The sequence below is a fragment of the Schistocerca serialis genome, chromosome 6 (genome assembly GCF_023864345.2).
Source record: "Schistocerca serialis cubense isolate TAMUIC-IGC-003099 chromosome 6, iqSchSeri2.2, whole genome shotgun sequence".
Taxonomy (NCBI): domain Eukaryota; kingdom Metazoa; phylum Arthropoda; class Insecta; order Orthoptera; family Acrididae; genus Schistocerca; species Schistocerca serialis.
In genome coordinates this window covers 591,057,196-591,080,553 of record NC_064643.1, presented here as the reverse complement: position 1 = coordinate 591,080,553, position 23,358 = coordinate 591,057,196, and the positions used below count along the sequence as shown (strand labels likewise).

General features: G+C 41.1%; 1 protein-coding gene and 1 non-coding gene across 3 annotated transcripts in view; both read right to left on the bottom strand.

Moving 5' to 3' along the window:
- Positions 1–23,358, bottom strand: part of LOC126483671 (TBC1 domain family member 31) — a 269,516-nt gene that overhangs the window by 225,130 nt on the left and 21,028 nt on the right. For both annotated transcript variants that reach the window (XM_050106735.1, XM_050106734.1), the window contains exons 2-3: positions 18,867–18,951; positions 14,136–14,288 (exon numbers count right to left, since the gene is read on the bottom strand). In XM_050106735.1, coding sequence (XP_049962692.1) covers positions 14,136–14,288; positions 18,867–18,949 — 236 coding nt within the window. In that variant the 5' untranslated portion in view covers positions 18,950–18,951. The remainder of the gene's footprint in view (positions 1–14,135; positions 14,289–18,866; positions 18,952–23,358) is intronic.
- Trnas-cga (transfer RNA serine (anticodon CGA)) lies at positions 8,908–8,982 on the bottom strand. Its single transcript has one exon. It is a non-coding gene; the product is annotated as a tRNA-Ser (tRNA).

The following is a 23,358-nucleotide window of genomic DNA, read 5'->3' as shown; positions in this document are numbered from 1 at the left end:
AACCACGTGAAATTTAATTGGGAGAAGGTATTCAGAGAGTCCAGGAATTTTAACAGGTCAGCCACACAATGAGTCCATATGGTAAAGATGTCATCAATGTATCTAATCCAAACCATGGGCTGAAGAATTATGGATCCCAAGAAAGCCCCCTCCCAGTGACCCTTGAAAAGGTTGGCATGGGAAAGAGCCATCCTGGTTCGCATGGCCATACCCCTGATCTGTTTGTATGTCTGCCCCTCAAAGGTGAAGTATTTGTTAGTAAGAATAAAGTTGATTAAGGTGAGTAGGAAGGATGTAACTTTGTAATTTTGAGGTTGGGTTGCAATGTGATATTTGCAATTGATATTACGTGTTGGTTAGTAGGTTGGTTGGTTTAAAAGAGGGGGGAGGGGGGGGGGGGGGGGGAGGGACTAAACTGCTAAGAAGTCATCGGTCCCTCGTTCCGATTAAAATAATTCCACAAGGGTGAGAGTAAAATAATCGAGACATACAAAACACAGCTGGTAAAAAGGAGAAAACCACAAGACTGAAAGAAGGGTGACAAACACTAAAATGGACTAAATCGGAAATGAAAACCACAGAGAGACACAAGAAACATGTAGAAGAAATCAAAACAAGACAGCAGATTACCATGGCTGGCTGATCATGAGAATAAACAGGGTCTTCTATTCCACTATATTTCCTTCTTGCTGAGAAATCTGCAGTCTGGTAAACAAGGCAAATGGTGATCTCTGCAACTGACACAGATAGAAGGTGGGGCACAGGGAGTATTGGGATGTGAAAGCCGTCCACCATCCCGACAGGCAACACTGGAAGTACAGCGGGAAGACATATGGCTGAACGTCCAGCACTTAAAGCACCACATTGGGGGAGGGATATATGGCTTTACATCACAGCAGTAGACTATCGCCTTGAACTTCTCAGGTAATGTGTCACCCTCGAAGGCCAAGATGAAGGCGCTGGTGGCAACCCAACTATCCCTCGGACCCCAATGGATGTGCTAGATGAAATGCACCTCACCGCTCTAAATTGGCGCGCAGCTCATCGTCAGACTGCAAAAGAAGGTCCCTGTGAAATATGATACCCTGGATCATATTTAAGCTCTCATGCATGATGGAAACATAAACATCCCCCAGCTTGTCACAGGCGATTAGTGCCTGTGACTGGGCAGAGAATGCTGTTTCGATCAAGACTGACCTGGCCGCATTTTGGACAAGCCCTCCACCTCCCCAAACTTGTTCTCTAAATGCTCCACAAAAAATTGAGGTTTCATTCACAAGAAAGATTCCCCATCAACTCTCGTACATATGAGGTACCAAGGTGAATAAGCTTCGCTGCCATCCTTAGCCTGGCGTTCCTCCAATGGTGTGGCTGGGGAAAGGGGGGGGGGATGATTTGTGGTCGTACTTCTTAGCATTGAAGTTAGACCTCGACCGCTTAGAGACTGCTGGTGTTTGACCACTAGCAAGAGATGACTTACAATGCTCCATGGCGTGTCATCCGCCCTGATGCCACCCACTCCGACCAGGGGCCCTCCCCCCGGGCGCCACACAGCCGCAGTGAAGGCCATCTGGCAGGATGGCCATTGCTGGGAGTCCCGATGCCCCATGGTGACAGGCATCTACTCCTTGGCATACGTGGGGAGTTAACGGCACTGGCATCATCAGCGCAATCCCCGTGTGGTCAGGGGGGCTACAACCAACAGGGTACATGGCGGTCCTATGACACTGGATTGGCTACTGTGCTGGATATCAGGTGCAAATGAGCTAAGAAGTCCATTAACATCAACAGCGCAGAAAGCGATACTGCACAGAGGATGGAGGAAAACGCATCCAGGAAGGTGACCTCGCCCAACAGCTGGAGGTGGAGCGGAAGTACAGATCCACATCGAAGAAGGATAGGAGAGGTCTCAGCGCATGATGGACACTACGCACCATGTAAGGCGCCCTTCCGCAATTGGCTCGCTCTTCCGGAAAATTTTGAAAAATGGAGGTCAAACCCTACAAGGCAACACATACAGGCTCAAGTGTGTGTGACTCCTTGTAGTCGCCTCTTACGACAGGCAGGAATACCTTGGGCCTATTCTAACCCCCGGACCTGCAGGGGGGGCTATTACATGTGATGGAAAGGAAGTCCTTCACCTAAGCAGCACGATCAAATGCAGGTTTGGGGCTGAGCATGAGGCCCTTAGATAATACAGATAATTCAGGAGGGGAGAGTGCTTTAGATGAGAGGTTAAGGACACTGTCCTGTTGTGACTGGTTCTTGGGATTATGGGTTATTCTTGGTCTGGCAGGCAGTTGTGAAGGCTGTGGGATGTTAAGGAGGTTGGCCAAGCTCAGTTTGTGGGACAGTAGTGGTGGTTGATGGTGTAGCTGTTTAGGGAGCTGCAGAGGGACAGGAAGGGAAATACCACTGTTCAGGTAGTTTAGGAGAAGGTGGGATAGCTTTTTGAGGTGAAATCTGTCATATTGTTGCAGTTTGAAGTTGGCTCGGTGGATGATACCATTCAAGGATACACGAGGGGCAGATAACTACAGTATTTTGTAGAAGGAGGTAAGTCTGTTGCAGAGCATGCTCCAAAACATGACATTCGTGACCTCAGCACCTGTTTCACCACGTGCCATCTGGATTCTTCCCCTACACACCAGTTTCTCAGAACTCTGAGGGTAGGAACTAGCACTACAACATGTCGTTGGTTCTCACCACCCATCTGGGGCCCTATTCTGTATTCCTCATACCGATCAGTGCACTAGGTTAGTCTCAGTAGCGACGTCATTTTCGGTTCTTTATCCGAATTTCCTATTCAGTAAGCTTCTGAGACCTGTTACTGAACGGTTCTCCCGCCACTTTTTCGACAATTGTACCGAGATGTTTTGGATTTCAGTACGGCCTTGTTGTTCGGTTAGCTGTGGTTTATTTGCATCTATAATTTGTTATTTTGAACATATTGAGTGGTTTTAGCTTTGGATTTAGTGATTGTGTTGCTAAAGAATGAGCACAGGATGTGTCTGATTGGAAAATGAGTTCATAATAGAATATTTTCCTTTGTTAGAAATATGGTTATATTAGGTCGTTACTGTGAATGACTACAACATAAAAAAAGAAGAAGAAGAAGAAGTTTTTGGTCAATATTCTCTCAAAATACCTGTATTTCATGCATTTAATAGTTTAAAGATCATTAAAAATTAAGACATCAAATCTGCTTACATATATTACAAGAGTCTTAGCTGAAACTTCTAGTGACTTCGTGTACTCTTATCTGCAAATGGTTTTCTTATTAACTCTTGAAACGCATTTAAAACTTTTAAGTAACAATGCAAAGGAATTTTGTGAAGCCTGATGGAGGAAACCTCCATAAATTTCATGCATTTATGGCTTACACCCGCATCATTAGGCAACGAAGTCAGCCTGCGTCTCTTTCGCTGGGAATTACATAAAATTAAGCAGCGGTAGCCCGCAAGCTGTATGTAGCGAAGTTGGTAAGACAACAAACTGCCATGTCAAAGGACGTGGGTTTGTATACTGCTAGATGCGAAAATATTTTTTTCCCCCCTTTGTGTTCGAAATGCATTCTGAGACTTCATTAATTGTCAAAGTTAAGCATTTTTCTGAAATATTCATTTTAATTTACACATAAGAGCGCGCTTTCTCATTAATGAGTATCTCCGATTTCCTGACTTCCATGTGTTCAAGAAATGAAACATGAAATTACAGTGCGTGAAACAGCTGACAGTGATAATTCACCATTGTTTTTGAATATGTGGCGATTTCCGAGAGTGTGGTCAGACAGGAATCTAAGAGCACAACATAAATTACTGCAAATGAGACTAGCAGCAATCATCTTCATACTTTCGCTTGTCATAAGCATTTATCTGTGATCAAATCGTTAACAACAGTAGACAGAGATGAAAGGTTACTGCCACAATATATTCAAACTGTACCACCATATATGAAACATTTTGATCCATCAGATGCATTTCATAAACTACAATGAAATTCTTTAGCTGCAGTCACCACACACTCTCGAAAAGGCAATTTTTTAAATTTTGTTTTAATGAACCAAATCGTAGATGTATCAAATAGGGAAGTAGGCTGCTTCATCATTTGGATCTCTGGGAGTAAGCTACAACCACATTTTATGCATCTTCCGATTCTTTGACACTCTTCAACAATTTTTCGGGCTCTTGGAGATGTGTTCCGCCTATGCAACTAATTGAAGGCAGTTTATTCTCATATGAGTTTCACTTCTTTTATTTGTGTAGCATCACCACAAATAAAGGAAGCGAAATGCGGATGGCAATAAACAAACTGCCTTCAATTAGTTGCATAGATGAAATGTACCTCCATCAATTTTAAAGCAACTAAGGAACGGCGGAAAACAGAAAAAATGAATTTTTCAAGTGTTTCTACAGATGTATTTGTACAATGTGGTATTAAACTCCATTCCTAACTCATATTCCAAAACAAAATCCAAAACAAGATGGTGATGTGAATGAGAACAAGATGACACAACACAGTCAATATTCTGTCGTTATCATGCATTCATGGAAGGTCGCCGTTAGCAAAATCTGAACAGTATTACGTGCTCTAACCACACTTTTCAGTACTGTGAAGAATGGCATGCCTCTGTTGCCTGCTAGCCTCTTTGAGTTCATGCCGCTGTGGTGCTGCAGTGCGCATGCACGGATCTGATGCAAATTGCTTTTCATTGGTTAGTGGGAGGAGAACTGACAACAGCATGTCGGTTTGTTAGGACCATTCGGCATCACTTTCGAAATGCGTACTGAATAATGCTGGGGCTCTGTTTCAACAACAAGACCGTTTGGTGTACTCATGTACCAAACCGATCGGCAAAATAGCGGGAAGGTACAGCATAGGGCCTCTGGCCTTGATTTACGTTAATTTCTTCTGTCTCAGCATTTCTTCACAGTAGCTACTATTTTACTCACTTCATTTTAGTTTTCTATACCTTTCACTGTCTTTTCTGCCTATTTTTCACCACCCACTCCCACCTCTGTTACGTACAATGCAGTTAGTTTTTCACTCTTATTAACTCATGCGTGTTCTTTAAGCGCTAATCTCTCTCTTGCATATTGCCTTGTCTTACCCTTTTAAGCTCTCGGGTTTTCAAATCTCACCCAATGCAGTACCCAACAATCAGTCTTTCTTTCTCATCCCGTGCGATAAGTCTCCCCTGACCCGCAGTTCTGGTTGTCTTTTCCAAAATCTACGCTTTTTCCTAGACCTCTCCAGTTCTTTTCCTTCACCCTTCTTTCTTCCCCTTCCCTTCAACCCTTCTGCCTGAAGAAGCAGCCACTGGCTCAAAAAGCTTTCAAATCACCAGTCTTTTATGTGTGTGTTCTGCCACCGCTTCAGGAGTAGATTTTTTTCTCTACCCAATAAAATAATTTTCTCACTAATTGATTCCTTTTGATGTTATAATGTACATCATCTGCATCCTTAACCATTTTTCAGAATTCCATTCCAGTTTATTATGATCACAACTTCTTCTATTTGGAGGTAAGCTGCAATTTTTCTGATTTAAATTTTCATATGTACTGAAATGTTGACCAAAGCCAGTGAAGATAATTTTGTATCATTTCTAATATAACAAAGCAACCAACAGGTTAGTGGCAAGTTACATCTGTGAACCTGAAGACAACTCTAATTTGAACCCACACCTTTCACAATCATAGCTCTACATAGTGACTCACATGACTACAACTGATGGATTAATTAAAGCTTCAATTTGCCACCCATTTCCTCTCCATTATCCCATAATCGTAATATTCATTATGAATTATTAATTATTGTTAGACCATGTAGAATGGTCTTGGTGTTGTATGAATAACAGTAATGTGATCTTGGTGAACAGATGATTGGAGATTACACAAAACAGAAAATTTGAGACTAAGTGGCAAACTAACGTCATCAGGGTCTCTACTTCCATTAGAGTGTATGAATTATTATGTTTTATTTACATAGTGTCATCCTTTTTCCACAAGTACATGTCTAGATAACTGAACTACCAATGTATCTGGAGATTCAAGGTTATACACAATGTAATACTATATGGGTAATTAACTGACCTCTGGCTTCTGTGATACTTATTCTGGTCTAGACAAACTATTTATGCTTACAATTTCATCTTTTTTATAAGTCATGATCTTTCTCATCAGATTCCTTGAGGCTAGAAGGGATTTCATGTCACATACTACTTTATCAAATGATATGGATAGATAAATGTAGCGAACCAGTCGTAGTTTAACATTGAAACCATGATGATATGTTTAGTATTTTTAGCCCCCACTTGATGACCCACTGTACTGCTTTCATGAGAAAAGACAAACCGAATCGTAGAGTAACAATATTCATTGTAAAAATAAAACTACAAATCTTTAGCACCTAGCAGCTATAAAGTTAAAGGAACTGAAGAATTCTTAGCAATACACCTACAATGGGAAAAATGAATTACTCGTGTGTACAGAGAACCTGGAACCTAACACATTTATCTGATAAATATCAAAAACTGACAGCTGTAAGGTCATCTCCCATTTATGTTATAGGCTACAGTTTTGGCAATGTAATATGCCATCATCAGGCCTGAAGCAACAAATTTACAGTATTATTAACAACCAGAATTATGTAAATAAGGATACTATCATCAGTTACACGAAATCATATGTGTCATTAATTAATAAGACATGTGTACGTTGGAAACATGAAGCCACCAGTATAGTCCACAGCTAGTTCGCCCTCACAGGGCCAGATTTGGTATCCCATCGTAGAGATTGGTATCTTGATTAGTCTGATCATTATATAATTTTGTAATGCATATGCATACTAACATTTCATTTGTAGTACAAATCTGAAGTTGTACAGCCTTCCTTGAAATGTAGGACAACTAGCAATTTATTTGTGACTGGTTGTTTACTTCACGGCATTTAAATGTACGGAACACTATTATAGATGTTGACATGATAATAAGTCATCTATTTATTTTGTTTACCTACAAGAATGCTTAAGTGTTTGTATATACACCTACTGACAGACATACAAGTGTGCATCAAAATCAGTATGATGCGCTGTTAACAGATCAGATTGGGTTTTTCACTGTAGACTTTATTACCCCAGTTAGCAAGTTTTTTACTTTGTTGGGATATGCATGTGTGTGTTAACATCACATCTGTAGTATAAATTGAAGTACACAGTCTCCCTCATAATGTAGATGGACTGGCACTTTTCTTGCAATTATTTATTTACTTCAAGTGAGTACAATGCACAACTCACTACCGCGGATGTCAATCTGATTAAAGTCTTTTGTTATTTCTGTTGCTTAGAGTACAACTAGATACTTGTAAAAAAGTCAATACATGGACGTACAAGTAAGTTTTATTTTACTGTAACTGACAATACTGTCACTTGCTGACTTGTTGTCATACACACAATTTTGCCTATTATGTTCCATTATATGATGAACATATACACATATGTTGATGTACACATATGGTTCTGAACACATATGTTCTCCGTTTTACTCTAGTACTATGTTTATGTACCCATTTTCACACTTTGGCTTCTTCTCAATGCAGAGATAGATAAGGCCCTGTTAATATTTAGAAGAGAGCAACTTTAAGTGCATACTTACCGTTATGTAACACTACTATTTTTCGGGACTGGACTGGTCTTTTCTATACCTTGAACACTACTGCTATTCTGACCCATATAGTGGTCACTATTTTATTGTCTTATGTGATTTATATCAGTTTTATTCATTATAACCTGGTGTCATTTCACGAGGTTTGAATAATACTCCTGAACAGATGACTGTTAGCTTCCATATTATATTTAGGTACCTATTTAAGGCATCTTCAATTGCAATTGCAATGGAGGGTGTCCTTACCAACCACGATAGAGGTGACTATGGTTACTGGTATTCAAATAATTTGCTACTTAGTACACATATGAGGTTTATCTTCATGTAGAGTTGTGTGCTCTGACTGGGACAGTTTTTGTGTTTCATTATAGGGGTTAATGTCCTAGTTAGCTGGTTCTTAACTCTTGTTTTGTAATGCATATGCGAATTAACATCCCTCCTATTACACAGCTCCTGAGGTTTATAGACTTTCTTCAAATGTAGGACAATTCCACTTTACTTATATTTCCCTACTTGATGTGTACATAGTATAAAATACACTACAGTAATCTTTGTTCTGATTAAAGCCCTGTGTTTACTTCTGTGTGGAATATACTTTATTCCTATTGCATTCTACTCACTTGGCAGCATATCACTACAAGGATTGTCGCTACGAATAACAGATATTGTTCAGGCATATAGTTCATTTCACTCTTTCCACTCTCCAATGCCAAGTCTACTTTGCTTTTTGATAACGTATAACCAGTATGAATTGCATTATTGCAATGATTGAAATTGCAATATTTATTGAATTGAAATTACACCGACCTATGTTTAAGATTTACTTGTAGTGAGCCTAGTCTTCCATCTTTTTGTTTACTCATTTTATTGTCATTTTAACCTTTTGGTGGCATAATCGGAACATACACTTTATAAACAGTTTAATCACTTCTGGGTGCTCCTCATTTTTCATATCTACATAATAAACATAGATTTTTGTGTTACCTTCATATTTGGTGACTTCATACTGCAAACCTACTCATATTTACTGATTAGTTACAAATATTATTTCGTGTATCTGCATTTATTATCCTTATTCTATAAGGAGCGTTCAAATGAAACCCTATCACTAGTGTAAAGTAATGGTAATGATTTTATTAACTCAAAAATGAAGTTATACACAGTAGACATACTCAAAAATAGAATGAGATTTTCACTCTGCAGCAGAGTGTGCACTGATATGAAACTTCCTGGCAGATTAAAACTGTGTGCCGGACCGAGATTCGAACTCGGGACCTTTGCCTTTCGCGGGCAAGTGCTCTACCAACTGAGCTATCCAAGCACGACTCACGCCCCGTCCTCACAGCTTTACTTCCGTGCTTGGGTAGCTCAGTTGGTAGAGCACTTGCCCGCGAAAGGCAAAGGTCCCGAGTTCGAGTCTCGGTCCAGCACACAGCTTTAAATCGATGTCTGTGAATAGCGGTCAAAACAGTTGAAAGTCACACGGTGAAAGGTTAGGACTTTACGGTGGATGTTCCAGCATTTCCCACCAAAACTGCTGCAATGTTGTCTTCACTGCATTGACCATGTTTGGGCAGGCATTATCATCATGAGGATAATGCCATTGGACAACATGCCTCAGCGTTTCGACTTGATGGCTCGTCTAAGGTTTCGTAAAGTGGCGTGATAACGTTGGGCATTGATGGTGGTTCCCCATTCCAGGAACTCTGCAACAGTGGGCCCAGTGGTCAAAAAAGGACATAATGGCCTTACCAGAACTAGTGTGCACGGTCTTTGATTTCTTTGTAGGTGATGGAAGTCGCATGTTTCCACTGCTTGCTCTTATGCTTGCTTTCTGGTTCAAAATGGTGACATCATGTTTCATCACCTGTGACAATACACGACAGAAAGCCATATTCCTCCTCACGATAACTTTGCAGATGACTCAAAGACAGTGCCACTCAAGTATTGCGCTGTTCAGCAATCAGTTGGTGGGGAACCCACTGTGCACAGATTTTTCGAAATTTCAGGTGTTGATGCATTATGGTGTTTCTAGTACCTTCCGCCACAGAAGTCGAACACGCGCCAGAACAAATGGACGTGGTCAGCCCATAGAGGGCTCCGCCTCCGCTCGCGCAGCGGCTCTCGCGCAGCGAGGGCGCCACCGCTATGCCACGTGCAGACAGCAGCCAATAGCCGCTCCCTCTGGTTTCATATATAGGGACCCGCTCTGCCCTAGTCCAGTCAGTCTGGTACTCGCTCTGGATTTCATTTCTATCTCGGCGGTACTGCGTTCTGGCCGTTTCTCGTTGTTGACATTTGCCTGGCTCTGGTTCCGAGTAGATTTACTGTTGTTGTTTGGTGTTTGGTGTTGTGGTTCTCACAAGCCTCCGTTGTTTATCATGTTGTGTCGGTCATAGTTGGTCGTGGTCGGTGTTGTCAGTTGTCGTTGGTCTGTCGTCCGACTCGTCCTTGTGTTTTACCCGGTGGTGCGTGCTCCACCGCCGGCGGCTTCCCCGCCTGGTGGCTCCGATCCGCAGCCCAAGGCGTTCCTGCAGTTGGTTTTGGTTACAACAGTGTTGGCGGCGCCCACGCTAATACCCAGTAACCGATGGACCTCGTCCACCATTTCACAGTCTCCAACTCCCTTCACTGCCAAAAATTGAATCACTCCTTGTTGTTCCCGCTTACTCACCTGCATGTTCGATAGTGGATGATAACTTGTGTGACCATCTTCTCTTTTGCATGAAACCACACTGGCGCTATGTAACATCAAACAATGTGTACGCATCAGTCTCTCTACCAATAGATGGAGCCACCATACCCGCAGTTATGTAGTGCCACCTTACATGTGAGGCAAAGGTAGACACACTGACCAAGTTTCATTTGAACGAACCTCATACATAATTCTTGTTGTTCAGACTGCTGTACATTTTTTGCTCAGGGCCCAATGAGGGCATATTATATCATACAAACCAATAGCCTATAAAATTGAAGATGAAATTACAACTGAGGCTTTTTCATATATATTGGCTCTTGTCCCACCATCCAACATAGCAATAACAGATGTACCTACCTTAATACAATTATCGGCCTGGAGCAAGTGGTGACAGCTTTCTCATTTCATTTACAGATCTGTTGATCTGTGTAAGCAAAAAATACACTGAAAACTGAGGCTGCGTAAATGCAGTAATTTCCAAAAACAGAAACCTCAATGAGTTGACAAATGTTGTCAACAGAAAAATTATAGCTTACATTAGATGAATTTGACATGACTCCACTGATGAAGGTGCCAAACAAGGAAACTGATGACACAAAGATATACCTGGATATCATAATAATGAACATGTTCAATTCTTCCTATAGCACAGCTGCCATGAAGTTTTTCATCTCCCATCACTACATAGTTTAGCTTCAGTTCCACTCAGATGATAACCTCCAAAAAAAGTACATAAGTAAAAGACTTATATATAATGGTAACATCAGTAGTTTCATGAGCCCACGTGAATTCATTTCCTTGCTCAGCAAAAAACATTTTACTTACAATTGTTTTGATACTGATTGCAATTACTGCTTGGATGTCTTTTGGCCAGATGCTAAAGAAGCAGAAACATACAACCAAGTGTAGTTGCATCAATAATGATATTACACTTCCTAGAAAGAAACTGTAACTATTCCAGTAACGATAAAAGGCAATACAAATCCCAACTAAAACCTACCTTTAATACTTACTATGAGTATCAAAAATTTTGTTGACTACAACCAGAAGTTATTATATTGCTACCAAGTTTCAAATGCAAATAACTTACTGTTGATACATAGAGTATAATTAATAGTTTTACAGCAACAAGGTGGCCAACAGTACCATAACTTTAGTGTGAACCAGAATCAAAGTCTTAAAAATACCAGAATAAAACTGCAATATTTTGAAAAGGGTAGATTGCTACTAACCTTATAAAGGAGATGTTGAGTAGGAGGCAGGCACAACAAAAGACTGCTAAAAATGTGAGCTTTCGACCAAAAGTCTTTTTGTTGTGCCTGTCTGCAGCTCAGCATCTCCTCCATATCTTGAGTAGCAATATATCTTTTTCTGGATGTAAACAAATCTACTCACCAAGTGGCGGCAAGAAAACACACGCACATAAAAGAAGGTTACACTTATGCAAGCTTCCAGAGCCAGTGGCTCCTTCCAACAGAAAGGCTGAAGGAGATGGAAGAGGGGTGAAGATTTGGGAAAAGGGGTAGACTTCAGAGAAGCCACCCAGAACCCCGGGTCATGGAGACGTACCGGATGGGATGAGAAGGAAGGACTGATTGTTAGGGACTGCACCAGAAGAAATTTTAAAACTTTATCTCCTGAAGGCAAGCAATGACCAGTCATTCTTTTTGTAATTTTATAATCAAACAATGGAAACTCCAGATAGGAATTCAACAATGTAGGTAAAGACACATTGCTACTTACTGTAAAGAAGACATGTCAAGTTACAGGCATGATTAAAAAAAACACTCACATATAGCTTTCAGAAACAGCCTTCATCACTAAACACACACACACACACACACACACACACACACAAAAGCACAAGCACGCACACCTCATGGACACACGACCACCAACTCCAGCATCTTGGGCTGGAATGCAACATCACGTGGGATGCAAGCAGCAATCAGGAGAGTCTGGGGAAGGGGAAGGGATGGTAGCGTTCGGGTGGCGAGAGAGGCGAACACTGTCTGGTGGAGTATGCTGGGACTAGACTGCCAACAGGTGCAGTATCAGGAGGTTGTGGGGCAGGGAGGTGGGGAAAAAGGGAACAAAAAAGGAGAGGAGCGGGGAAATGTGAGTAGATGCGTTAGCAGAGGGCTGCAAATAAACAGGGTGGGAGACGAGAATAAGAAGACGACAGGATAGAGGGGTTGGAAACTGTTGGGAGGAGCTATATGCGAGTGTCTTAATCATGCCTCTCTGCAATTTGACATGTCTTATTTATGGTAAGTAGCAATCTACCTTTTCATATATTATTAATTTTATAATTAGATAATTTGTAGAAGTGACTGATGAGATATGTTTTGGATTTTCTTTTCATTTGGTGAGGATTCCCAGTTTCTTATTTTATGCCAGACAGGAGCTTGTTGTAGACATTTGCATCAAAGCACGTAACTGCATTCTAAACCACAGACAAGGACTTAGTCTACATGTTGGTAGCCCTTTTACGAGGGCAGTTCAATAAGTAATGCAACACTTTTTTTTCTTGGCCAATTTTGGTTGAAAAAACCGGAAATTTCTTGTGGAATATTTTCAAACAACCAGGGCATCTCAGATATTCATGTCTACGGTGATCTGGCAGTGGACAAAAGCACGGTGAGTCGTTGGGCAAAGCGTGTGTCATCATCGCCGCAAGGTCAAGCAAGACTGTCTGATCTCCCGCGTGCAGGCCGGCCGTGCACAGCTGTGACTCCTGCAATGGCGGAGCGTGCAAACACACTCGTTCGAGATGATCGACGGATCACCATCAAACAACTCAGTGCTCAACTTGACATCTCTGTTGGTAGTGCTGTCACAATTGTTCACCAGTTGGGATATTCAAAGGTTTGTTCCCGCTGGGTCCCTCGTTGTCTAACCGAACACCTTAAAGAGCAAAGGAGAACCATCTGTGCGGAATTGCTTGCTCGTCATGTGGCTGAGGGTGACAATTTCTTGTCAAAGATTGTTACAGGTGATGAAACATGGGTTCATCACTTCGAACCTGAAACAAAACGGCAATCAATGGAGTGGCACCACACCCACTCCCCTACCAAGAAAAAGTTTAAAGCCATACCCTCAGCCGGTAAAGTCATGGTTACAGTCTTCTGGGACGCTGAAGGGGTTATTCTGTTCGATGTCCTTCCCCATGGTTAAACGATCAACTCTGAAGTGTATTGTGCTACTCTTCAGAAATTGAAGAAACGACTTCAGCGTGTTCGTAGGCACAAAAATCTGAACGAACTTCTCCTTCTTCATGACAACGCAAGACCTCACACAAGTCTTCGCACCCGAGAGGAGCTCACAAAACTTCAGTGGACTGTTCTTCCTCATGCACCCTACAGCCCCGATCTCGCACCGTCGGATTTCCATATTTTTGGCCCAATGAAGGACGCAATCCGTGGGAGGCACTACGCGGATGATGAAGAAGTTATTGATGCAGTACGACGTTGGCTCCGACATCGACCAGTGGAATGGTACCGTGCAGGCATACAGGCCCTCATTTCAAGGTGGCGTAAGGCCGTAGCATTGAATGGAGATTACGTTGAAAAATAGTGTTGTGTAGCTAAAAGATTGGGGAATAACCTGGTGTATTTCAATGCTGAATAAAACAACCCCTGTTTCAGAAAAAAAAAATGTGTTGCATTACTTATTGAACTGCCCTCGTATTTCAGCCAAACTTCAGATCAGCTACATAAGAGGCAATTTCCACTGAGAAGTTCTCTGAATGTTAAGGGATGATTTTTCAAAACTTACTTGTTACTTGCAAAATCAACAATGAAGATATTTGCCCTGTGATCTGATGCAGCCAACTTTTCTCCAGCATCTTCAAATGCAATATGTACAAAACGAATCTGCTGACTTTCTCCATGAGATCCAGGGATTGTGTGATGTATCTGCAGTATAGGTCTATATTGGAACAGACATTAATAATACATGAATATTGTTTACAATCCTTCTGAACATAATACACCACAATAGAACGTACTAACAGCTAATAACAATGAAACCGGTTCTTATACAAAAATAAATGAAAAAAAAACAACACAAAGACTTAAAAGCAAAATTACTGAACAATGATCCCAATAATTTACACTGGATAACACAGGCAGCTCTGGTTCTTTAACAGTAATCAAATTATTAGCCCTCTTTCAGCTCTGTCTGTTGTCAAATAATATACATTAAATACATCAACAAAAATAATCATTTTTGAAAATATATGTAATTGGATAGATAAAAGTGGAGGCAGGAGAAAACGCATGTAAAGGTATTGACATTTTCAGACTTTCGGAGCCAGTGGCTCCTCCTTCTGTCGAAAGGGTTGAAGGGGAAGGAAGACAGGTGAAGGAAAATGATTGGTGAAGTTTAGGAAATGGGAGAGTTCAGAAAAGTCACCCAGAACCCTAGGTCAGGGGAGACTTACTGGACGGGATGAGAAAGAAAGACTGACTTGAGTTAAGAAGAGCAGAAAGCTAAGTGCATCGTATATAGTAGACAGGGGAGGGGGGAATTACACAGGTCAGAAAATAATAGATATAGAAAACTAAAAATGGAAGAAAGAAATTGTTACTGACAAGAAATGATAAGATGTAAGAAATTAACGTAAATTGTGGCCATGTGGGTGGCAAGAACCAGGGACATGTAACACCAGTTCCCACAGGCAGAGTTCCATGAAATAATCAAGATGGCACATGTGGTGAAACAGACACTGAGGTCACGAGTGTCATGTTGTAGAGCATGCTGTACAACAGGATACTGTATGCTGCCAGTATACACCCTCTGCCTATGCCCACTCATTCTAACTGATAACTTGATGGTATTCACGCCAATGTAAAAGCACAAACAGTGTTTACACAACAACCAGTACACATATGGCTCTCCCTTTGACAGTACGTGTTCTGCCAGTTATAGGGCAAGTGTGGGTGGTGGTAGGAGGGTACAAAGTGCAAATCTTACAGTAGGGACAGTCACATGGGTAGGAGCTTTAGGGCAGGGAAATGGGTGCAAAAGGAGTACAGGGTCTGAGAGGGTATTGTGCAGGTTAGGAGGGCAATGAAAAGCTATTCTAGGAGGGCTGCACAAAATATCAGACAGAATGGACCTCATTTGAAAGCATTATTTTAGGAAGTCAAAGGCCTGACGAAATAGCTCACTTATCAGATTCACAAGTGATCATAAAGTGCAGGATTTCACGACCAGTATTTGCATACTTGGTGGATTTTACTTTATAGACATTAGCCTCTGGTCCATTACTTCTATGCTAAAATGTTGTCACCTAATGCTGAAGGTGCCATCAGAGAAGCTATGAGGATTCTGATAGCAGTTTCAAACTGAAACAAGCTCAGCAAGCCAAGCAGTTTACATGCATCCAGCAACAGTCAGGTCAGGTAACAATGAGTGACAAGATATATACTTCTAAGCTGTTGTTTTTTTTTTTTTTTTTTTTTTTTTTTGGAGGTATCAGAAGTATCAGGATTGGATGTGATGGCCTGGGAAATCTGCTTTTGAGATAGGCCAGAAGGGTAATTACAAACAGTGAAGGCTGAGGTGAAAATAGTGGTGTAGAGAGTCTGCATCTGAACAAATATATTTGCCTTGAATGTCAAGGCTGTACGGGAAGGAACATCTGACATGGAAAGGATGGGAACTGTCAAAATGGACTTACAGTTGTTTGTTAGTAGGTTTAATGTGAAAAAAAAGTGTGTTGCTGACCCTCTGTGAGGATGAGATCAACATCTAGGAAACTGGCATGGGATTCAGAATATGACCATGTAAAATTTAATTGGGAGAATGTATTTAAGGATTACAAGAACTTAAACAGTTCAGCCTCACCTTGAGTCCACACAGCAAAGATGTCATCAATGTATCACTACCAAACCAGAGGCTAAAGGCTTATGAATCCCATGAAAGGCTCCTCCAAGTGACCCATGAAAAGGCTGGCATAGGAAGGAGCAATCCTGGTTCCCATAGCTATGCTCCTGACCTGTTTGTATGTCTGCACCTCAACGGTAAAGTAGTTGTTGGTGAGCATAAAGTTGATTAAGGTGAGCAGGAAGGATGTCATAGGGAATCAGGTGAGTGCTGACTGAGGATATGGCAGCAGCAGACAGATCATGTACATGGGAGATGTTGATCAACACCTGAGACATAGTCTCCTATATTAACAACACCAATCATTTCCCAGATCGTCTGAAATCTGTGACTGTCCCACTCTCACCACACATCTTGCTTATTACCAATGATGCCACCTCCCTCTACACCAACATCCTGTAGTGTTTCGAGAATTTACACGTAAATTCTGGAACCACTCAACTTTCTGCCATCTCGAACATGCAATATTTTAAAGATAAGTGTGAGAGAGAGCCTATTTACTGCACAACATGTCTGTGTGTGCAGGATTGACGTTTATCATGGGAAGACAGGAGCTGCGGCACCGACAAGTGTTTGCCACAAGTGCCACAGACGCCGTAGGAGAGGACACGGAGTAATTAAATGTTACTCTTTGCTGTGTTAGTGAATGTGATTGTTTTGTAAAAAAAAAAAAACACGAACATTTGACTATAGACTTTTAACTTACTTCATATATTAGCTCTGAACGAAGCAAGATGCTGGGGACGACTATAAATTATTTAGTTGTAAAAACCAGGTAATTGTGATTATGTTTAATTTTATCTAATGGTTGTCATCATAGTTGACTTACAAGAATTTGTATGCTTATGTGAAACTTGTGGGGATGAAAATATACCTGAACTGAAATGAAAGTAAGAGGTTACTGAGTTATTTCTAGTGAGAGAGAGAGAGAGAGAGAGTATTCGTTAGTTCCTCTAACCAGCATTATTTCTTCGGAGAAGAAGTTGTGGACATCGACGCAGCCGCATATCCAGAGAAGAGGATTGGCTAAAAGTTTCAAGTAAGTCAACTGTAGTAAGAGGAGCATGAAGTTCGCAATCCAGCTTTGCACCGCTTCTCTTGTCTCCGAAACCATTAGAATCCCCCGTGTACCTTAAAGTAATAAGAAAGTGCTATGAATATTTGCATACTGCAATGGATCTACATCTGATGCTTGCCAAAGCAGAAGTACATAAAGTCTGTAGCACATGTAGTCAGTGTACATACAAACTATAAAAAGAAGTTTCAACACTGGGCTTAAGAAACACAAGGGCAACTGTCATCTGGGAAACACAGATAAATCGGCAGTAGCAGATCATGCACCAGAACCATACAACTGCATGACTCTCTGATATTACAGTTTTTTCAAGATCCTGTCATTACTATGCTACAATGCACAGAGTGGCCACAGATATTCAAAAGTACAAAACAACTTTAACAGAAAACAAGAAGGATTGAAATAGACAAACTGAGAGCCTTGTGGTAAATAAAGGAAACAGTGTCAACTCTCTACCATTACAAGATCCATAACACATGTCAGCACAACTCTGCTATCTGAGGCAATGGTCTACTTATGTCATGACCTGACTGTTGCATGGGTACGTTTAAACAGCTTGGCTTTCTGAGCTCGTTTATGTTGGAAACTGTTATCAGGGTCTTAATAGTCTCTGATGGTGTCTTCAGAATTAGAAGACACAATGTTAGCACACAAATAAACCACAGACCACGGGCTAATGTCCATAAAGAAAAATTCAGCAAGGATGCAAATACCGGAAATGAAAGCCTGCATTCTCTGATCACTTATATATCTGCTAAGTGAGGCATTTACCAACCATTAACCCAAGAATTCAGTGGTGGTCACCACATACAACACATTGATAAGAAGCCAAGACGCTTACCTGGTTATGAGACGGGCACTGCAAGCAAAATGTTAAGAACATTTATTTACTGCCAAATGCCAGAAAAGATTCTTGTCTTAAATTTATCATTTCAAACAATAGAACTCTGGGTTGGAATATCAACAAAAAAGGAAAAAGATAGACTTCTACTCACCATAAAGATGACATGTTGAGTTGCAGATAGGCACAATGAAAAGACAGTTATATATTTAGCTTTCAGCTAAAGCCTTCTTCAGAAAAGGAAACACACACACATGCATTCACACAAGAAAGCACACCTCATGCTTTCCGGTCTGAGTTGCTAGAGATGGTGGTCAAGTGTGTGTGTGTGTGTGTGTGTGTGTGTGTGTGTGTGTGTGTGTTTCCTTTACTGAAGAAGGCCTTGGCTGAAAGCTAAATGTGCAACAGTCCTTTTGCTGTGAATGTTTGCAGCTCAATATGTCACCTTCACAATGAGTAGCAAACTATCTGTTACCTTATATTATCATTTTAGAGTGTAATTATAAATTTTAACAATAAAAATTTAGCATTATTAATATAATTACAGAATGAATGTAATAAAAAATATTTCAGCTGAGCTGACATTAAATTGCAGTCATGACCAGAGAAGAAGTATAATTTTCCAAATCTTCATTTATATTTACATACAGAGTCATGAAACATAATACATGGAAAAAGGAAAGTCATAAGATTGGCCTACCCATCTTTCTGAGCTGTCTTCAGCTGGAATACTTGTTTCAATACACCATTCGAACGAGGAGCAGCCTTCAGATCAAGATTCATGACTGGAAAAAATGATCCTTTTGAAGCACATTAAAAACTGATAGTATTTGTGTAAAGATTTGCATGACAAAATATTATGAATACAGCATTGTGTATCTAAATGGAATACTGCTACAAGGTAATACGAATTCTTGTTATGGAAAACACCAGAAAGATTCTTTTCCATCTTAATACCCCACAAGCATTTAAGAGACTCTTGTAAAAAGAGCATACGAAAACAAAAAACATTACAAGAATTTTCTTCACACTAACACAATCATTTTAAAGGGCCTATTCTTTGACCCTACAACAGGAGGAGGAAAAATAGGAGAAGGGTTTATTCGGCATTATTAAATATGTACCCATTCTAAAAAGAGTATTATCACTGTTATCACTGTTGGACAAATATTGTGGATTGAACTGATTGTGCTTTTATTTCCAAACAAATCGTCCCAACATTTATCTCAAGTGATTTCGGAAAATGACAGAAAACTTAAAACAGTGATATCTTGATGCACTTCCATACAGCGGCAAGTTGCAGTGCGTCCACAATAGCACAATTTGTCTCACAGAGCAAGGAAATCCACAAATCTGTTACAATTTTATTAAATTTATTAGTGAACCAGAAGCTGTAAATATTTGAATCTGGGCTGCTAATAAATTTCATAAAATTGTATCTTTTTGAGGGATTTCCTACCTCTACAAAATAAGTATGGATGATGGGAGGGGCTTAGAAAATTAATTCTTATATGTCCACTGAATAACTGTTGTCATGGTTCATTTGGCAGATACTAGATGGATACCTGTTTTGGAAATAGGTAGATAAGTAGTCCAAAATGTTGGTAGAACGTGGAAATTATTTAGAAACTGGGGTCAACGAAAAGACTGCTATAGAATGGGCTGGAAGAAATGGATTCCACAGTGTTTCCTATAACAAACACTGTTTCTCCTACTGGCATATCATGCATTATTTGCCAATATAACTGGAAGTTTTCACAGCATATCAGTAGTGGGATGGTTGTACTGAAAGGTACCAGTTAGTCTGTCAATAAAAATACTATCAAAAAACTACACTTCAACATCACAATTTTTACTTTTACACAGTCTCAATTGCAATTAATAATTTTGCAGGATCATAGTTTCAGTCCATTGTAGTCATCAGCAGAGATGGTAAAAAAAAGTAACTATCTTACAATAACACAAATGGAGTGGTCATATAGCACAATAACAATACAATTTTAAAACTTAAGTTACAGTACGAGATATTGTGTAATGAGTACAAGTGTGTTACACTGGGGAGACTGGCAGGAATTTCTCTACACATTTCAGGCAACTCATGTACATGCAGAATAAGACCACATTTGGTTGGTTGGTTGACTGGGACAGGGGGAGGATGCAAGGGACCAAGCAACAAGACCATCAGTCTCTCAGTCTGAGAGACGTCCACAGAGAATGTTTCCTGCTAGTCAGGAGGTTCATAACAGTAAAAGCAAGAAGGCTAAAAACTTAATGTATATCTTTTGTACTGTCAAGAACAAAAGCAAGATAAAAGAAATAGGGCAGTCAGCAGATGGACAAACACAGGGTTCTGCAAGTGACAATAAATGTCCCACCCACAGCTGTCCCACCCCTGACCCACTACAGTCAAGAGCACCCACCACTCAACAGAGTGAGACACCTAGAATGGAAAACAGGGTGTGCCAGGAAGGAGACAAACTAAATCTAAAATCAATTAAAACGAGCAAAAGAGGTTGAAAGAGTAGCCTGGTATAGGGGTTAGGGTCGGGGAACCCGCACACCTAGTGTACAGCAGCGGGAGATGCACCATTCCCATCCAGCCCTCCCCTTCCCTGCTCCAGGGGTAGATTAAAACCTTATACCTAAGAATAAAAACTACTTTCACAGAGAAAACTGAGAACCAGATCATCCATCCATGAATCGTCCCCCGATATTAGAGGCAATAAGTACGGTAGTCTATACTTAGCACAGTGGGGGAAAAATGGGGGGGGGGGGGGGCATTCCACGAAAACACAAGCTACTTTCAGTAAGGCTCCACAAGAACAATGTGGGGGTCACTCATTACACAAAACAAAACAATGGTTAACATGATATGATCAATGTGGAGACAACATAGGACTGTGGATTTATTCTGGGAGAAATAGAAGGAAGAGCACCACGTTGCAGTAGGTTCCTTGAGTGTGCAGAGTTTACTACATGGGGCAACAGCCCACCAGACATCATTAGATTTCAAAGTGAGCAGAGATCTCAAATGCACCTGCAAATTCCCACATGGGATCAGTAAAGCAAGTGGGGAGAGAGTAAGTGCTCCTGTAGCCAAATAGTTGACCAGTTCATTCCTCAGAATATCCACATGACTTGGGACCCAGAGAAAGTCAACTGAAGAGGCAGCATGACAAAAGTCAGCTAGCAGATCATGAATAGCGAAGACCAAAGGATGGCATGAATAGCATCAATTGACAACCTGGAGATTGCTCATTGAGTCTGTACACATTAAAACGCAGTCAAGGGAGGCTCTTTCAATAAAATGTGCTGTCAGTTTTGCCACAAACATACTACAGGGAAAAATTCTCCATATCAGCAGGAGAAGTAAAAGCAACCCCACCTGATCTACAGTTTTAGAGCATCATTGTAAAAGACTGGTAGCATCCTGTAACTCCTGAAGAACCTAACCTAACAGACACCAAAAACTCATGAGGATAACTGAGACCTTAGGACCTTGGAAGAGATCAGTCCTAATCCATAGCCTGACATGCAGGAATTCACAGGAAAACATGGGGAGCATAGTCCAGGGAGAGGAGATGGAGCTCTTGGCAGAAGAAAGTGAAGCACATTCCAACTTTTAATCCCATTCAAAGATGGGTAGCAGGACGAGGACACCCTTCATAGGCAAAGAGAATGGGATATAAAAGTTGATCAGGAAGTTGTTAAATGGTGATTGCGTAGGCGGCCAAGAGCTGGTACCATTGAATCTGAAGAGGAAACAGCCCCACCTCAACAAGGAGAATGCCTATGGGACTAGTCCAGAAGGCACTAGTCATCAGATGCACAATGCTGAAGGAGCTGCTGAGCTACATGTCTGGCAACCATAGTTCACTCGGGACAAAATCATGAGCCAGTAAATACAGATAAGAGTAACATGAACCTTGCTGCAAGATGTTTGGGCAAGGAAGCAGAGCCCTTTAAGGTTGCACATGCAGCTAGTCTTCAGGCAACAAATATGGACAACCAGTAGCTTTTTACTGAAAACAACGCCCAAGAAACGGACTGTGCTTCAACATCCAAGTGCTGGGTACCTAAATAGAGTTCAGGGTCAGGATGGACCATGGTACAGCAGCAGAAATGCAGGGCCCACATTTTTGTATGGGCAAAATGGAAACCATGGAAAAGAGCACATGCAGAGGCCTACAGGCTGGCACCTTTGAGATATCATTCAGAAGCGGCTACGTAAGGGAGCAGCATCAAATGCAAAAATCATCAACATACAACACAGAGGTGACCAGTGGCCCAACAGAAGTCATTCATCCAGAGTCCCGTGGGATGCCATTCTCTTGGACCTGTGGGGAGCTGAATGAAGTGCCGACAGTGGGACAAAGCCTCACAAATAAAAATCGGTATATGGCCTCTAACACCACTGTCATGGACAGCGTATAAATTGTGATGATGCCAAGAGGTGTCATATGCCTTACTCAGGTCAAAAAGGAATGTGATAATGTGCTGGCATTTAGAAAAATGTCTGACTCATTGTTGCTTCCACCCTAAACAGATGGTTGGTTGTGGGTCATCCCTGCTGAAAACCACACTAATGGAGAGGCAAAAGGCCACGAGATTTGAGGACCAACATAATCTGTGGGCAAACAACCTTTCAAGCTGCTTACAGAGTGAGTTGGTCAGACTAATCACCCAGTAAATGTCGAGAGACATTGGGTTCTTGCCTGGCTTAAGGATTGGGACAACTAACCTATCTTGCCATTGAGAAGGTTGATTGGTTGGATTAAGAGGGGTAAGGGACCAAACTACGAGGTCATCTGATTGTTGTTCCGAATAAAATAATGCCACAAGTGTGAGAATAATACAAACGAGACTGACAACACAAAACGGAATGAAAGGAAAAATCACAAGAACAATGAAGGGTGACATGTAAATGGGCAAAAGGGGACAAGAAAACCACAGAAACGCAAGAAACGGGATGAAGAGATTAAAAAAACAAAGCAGATTACCATGGCTGGCTGACCATGAGAACAAAAAAGGAGAAGCCAGGCACTCAAACACATTAAAACCTCCACCCTAGAAGCACTAGGGTGGAGAACACAGAGGGATGAAGGACGTGCTAAAACTTAGATCAAATGATAAAACCAACCCTCACGAATAAAACGTAAAACTAAATCAACCGATGAAGCATAAAATTACCG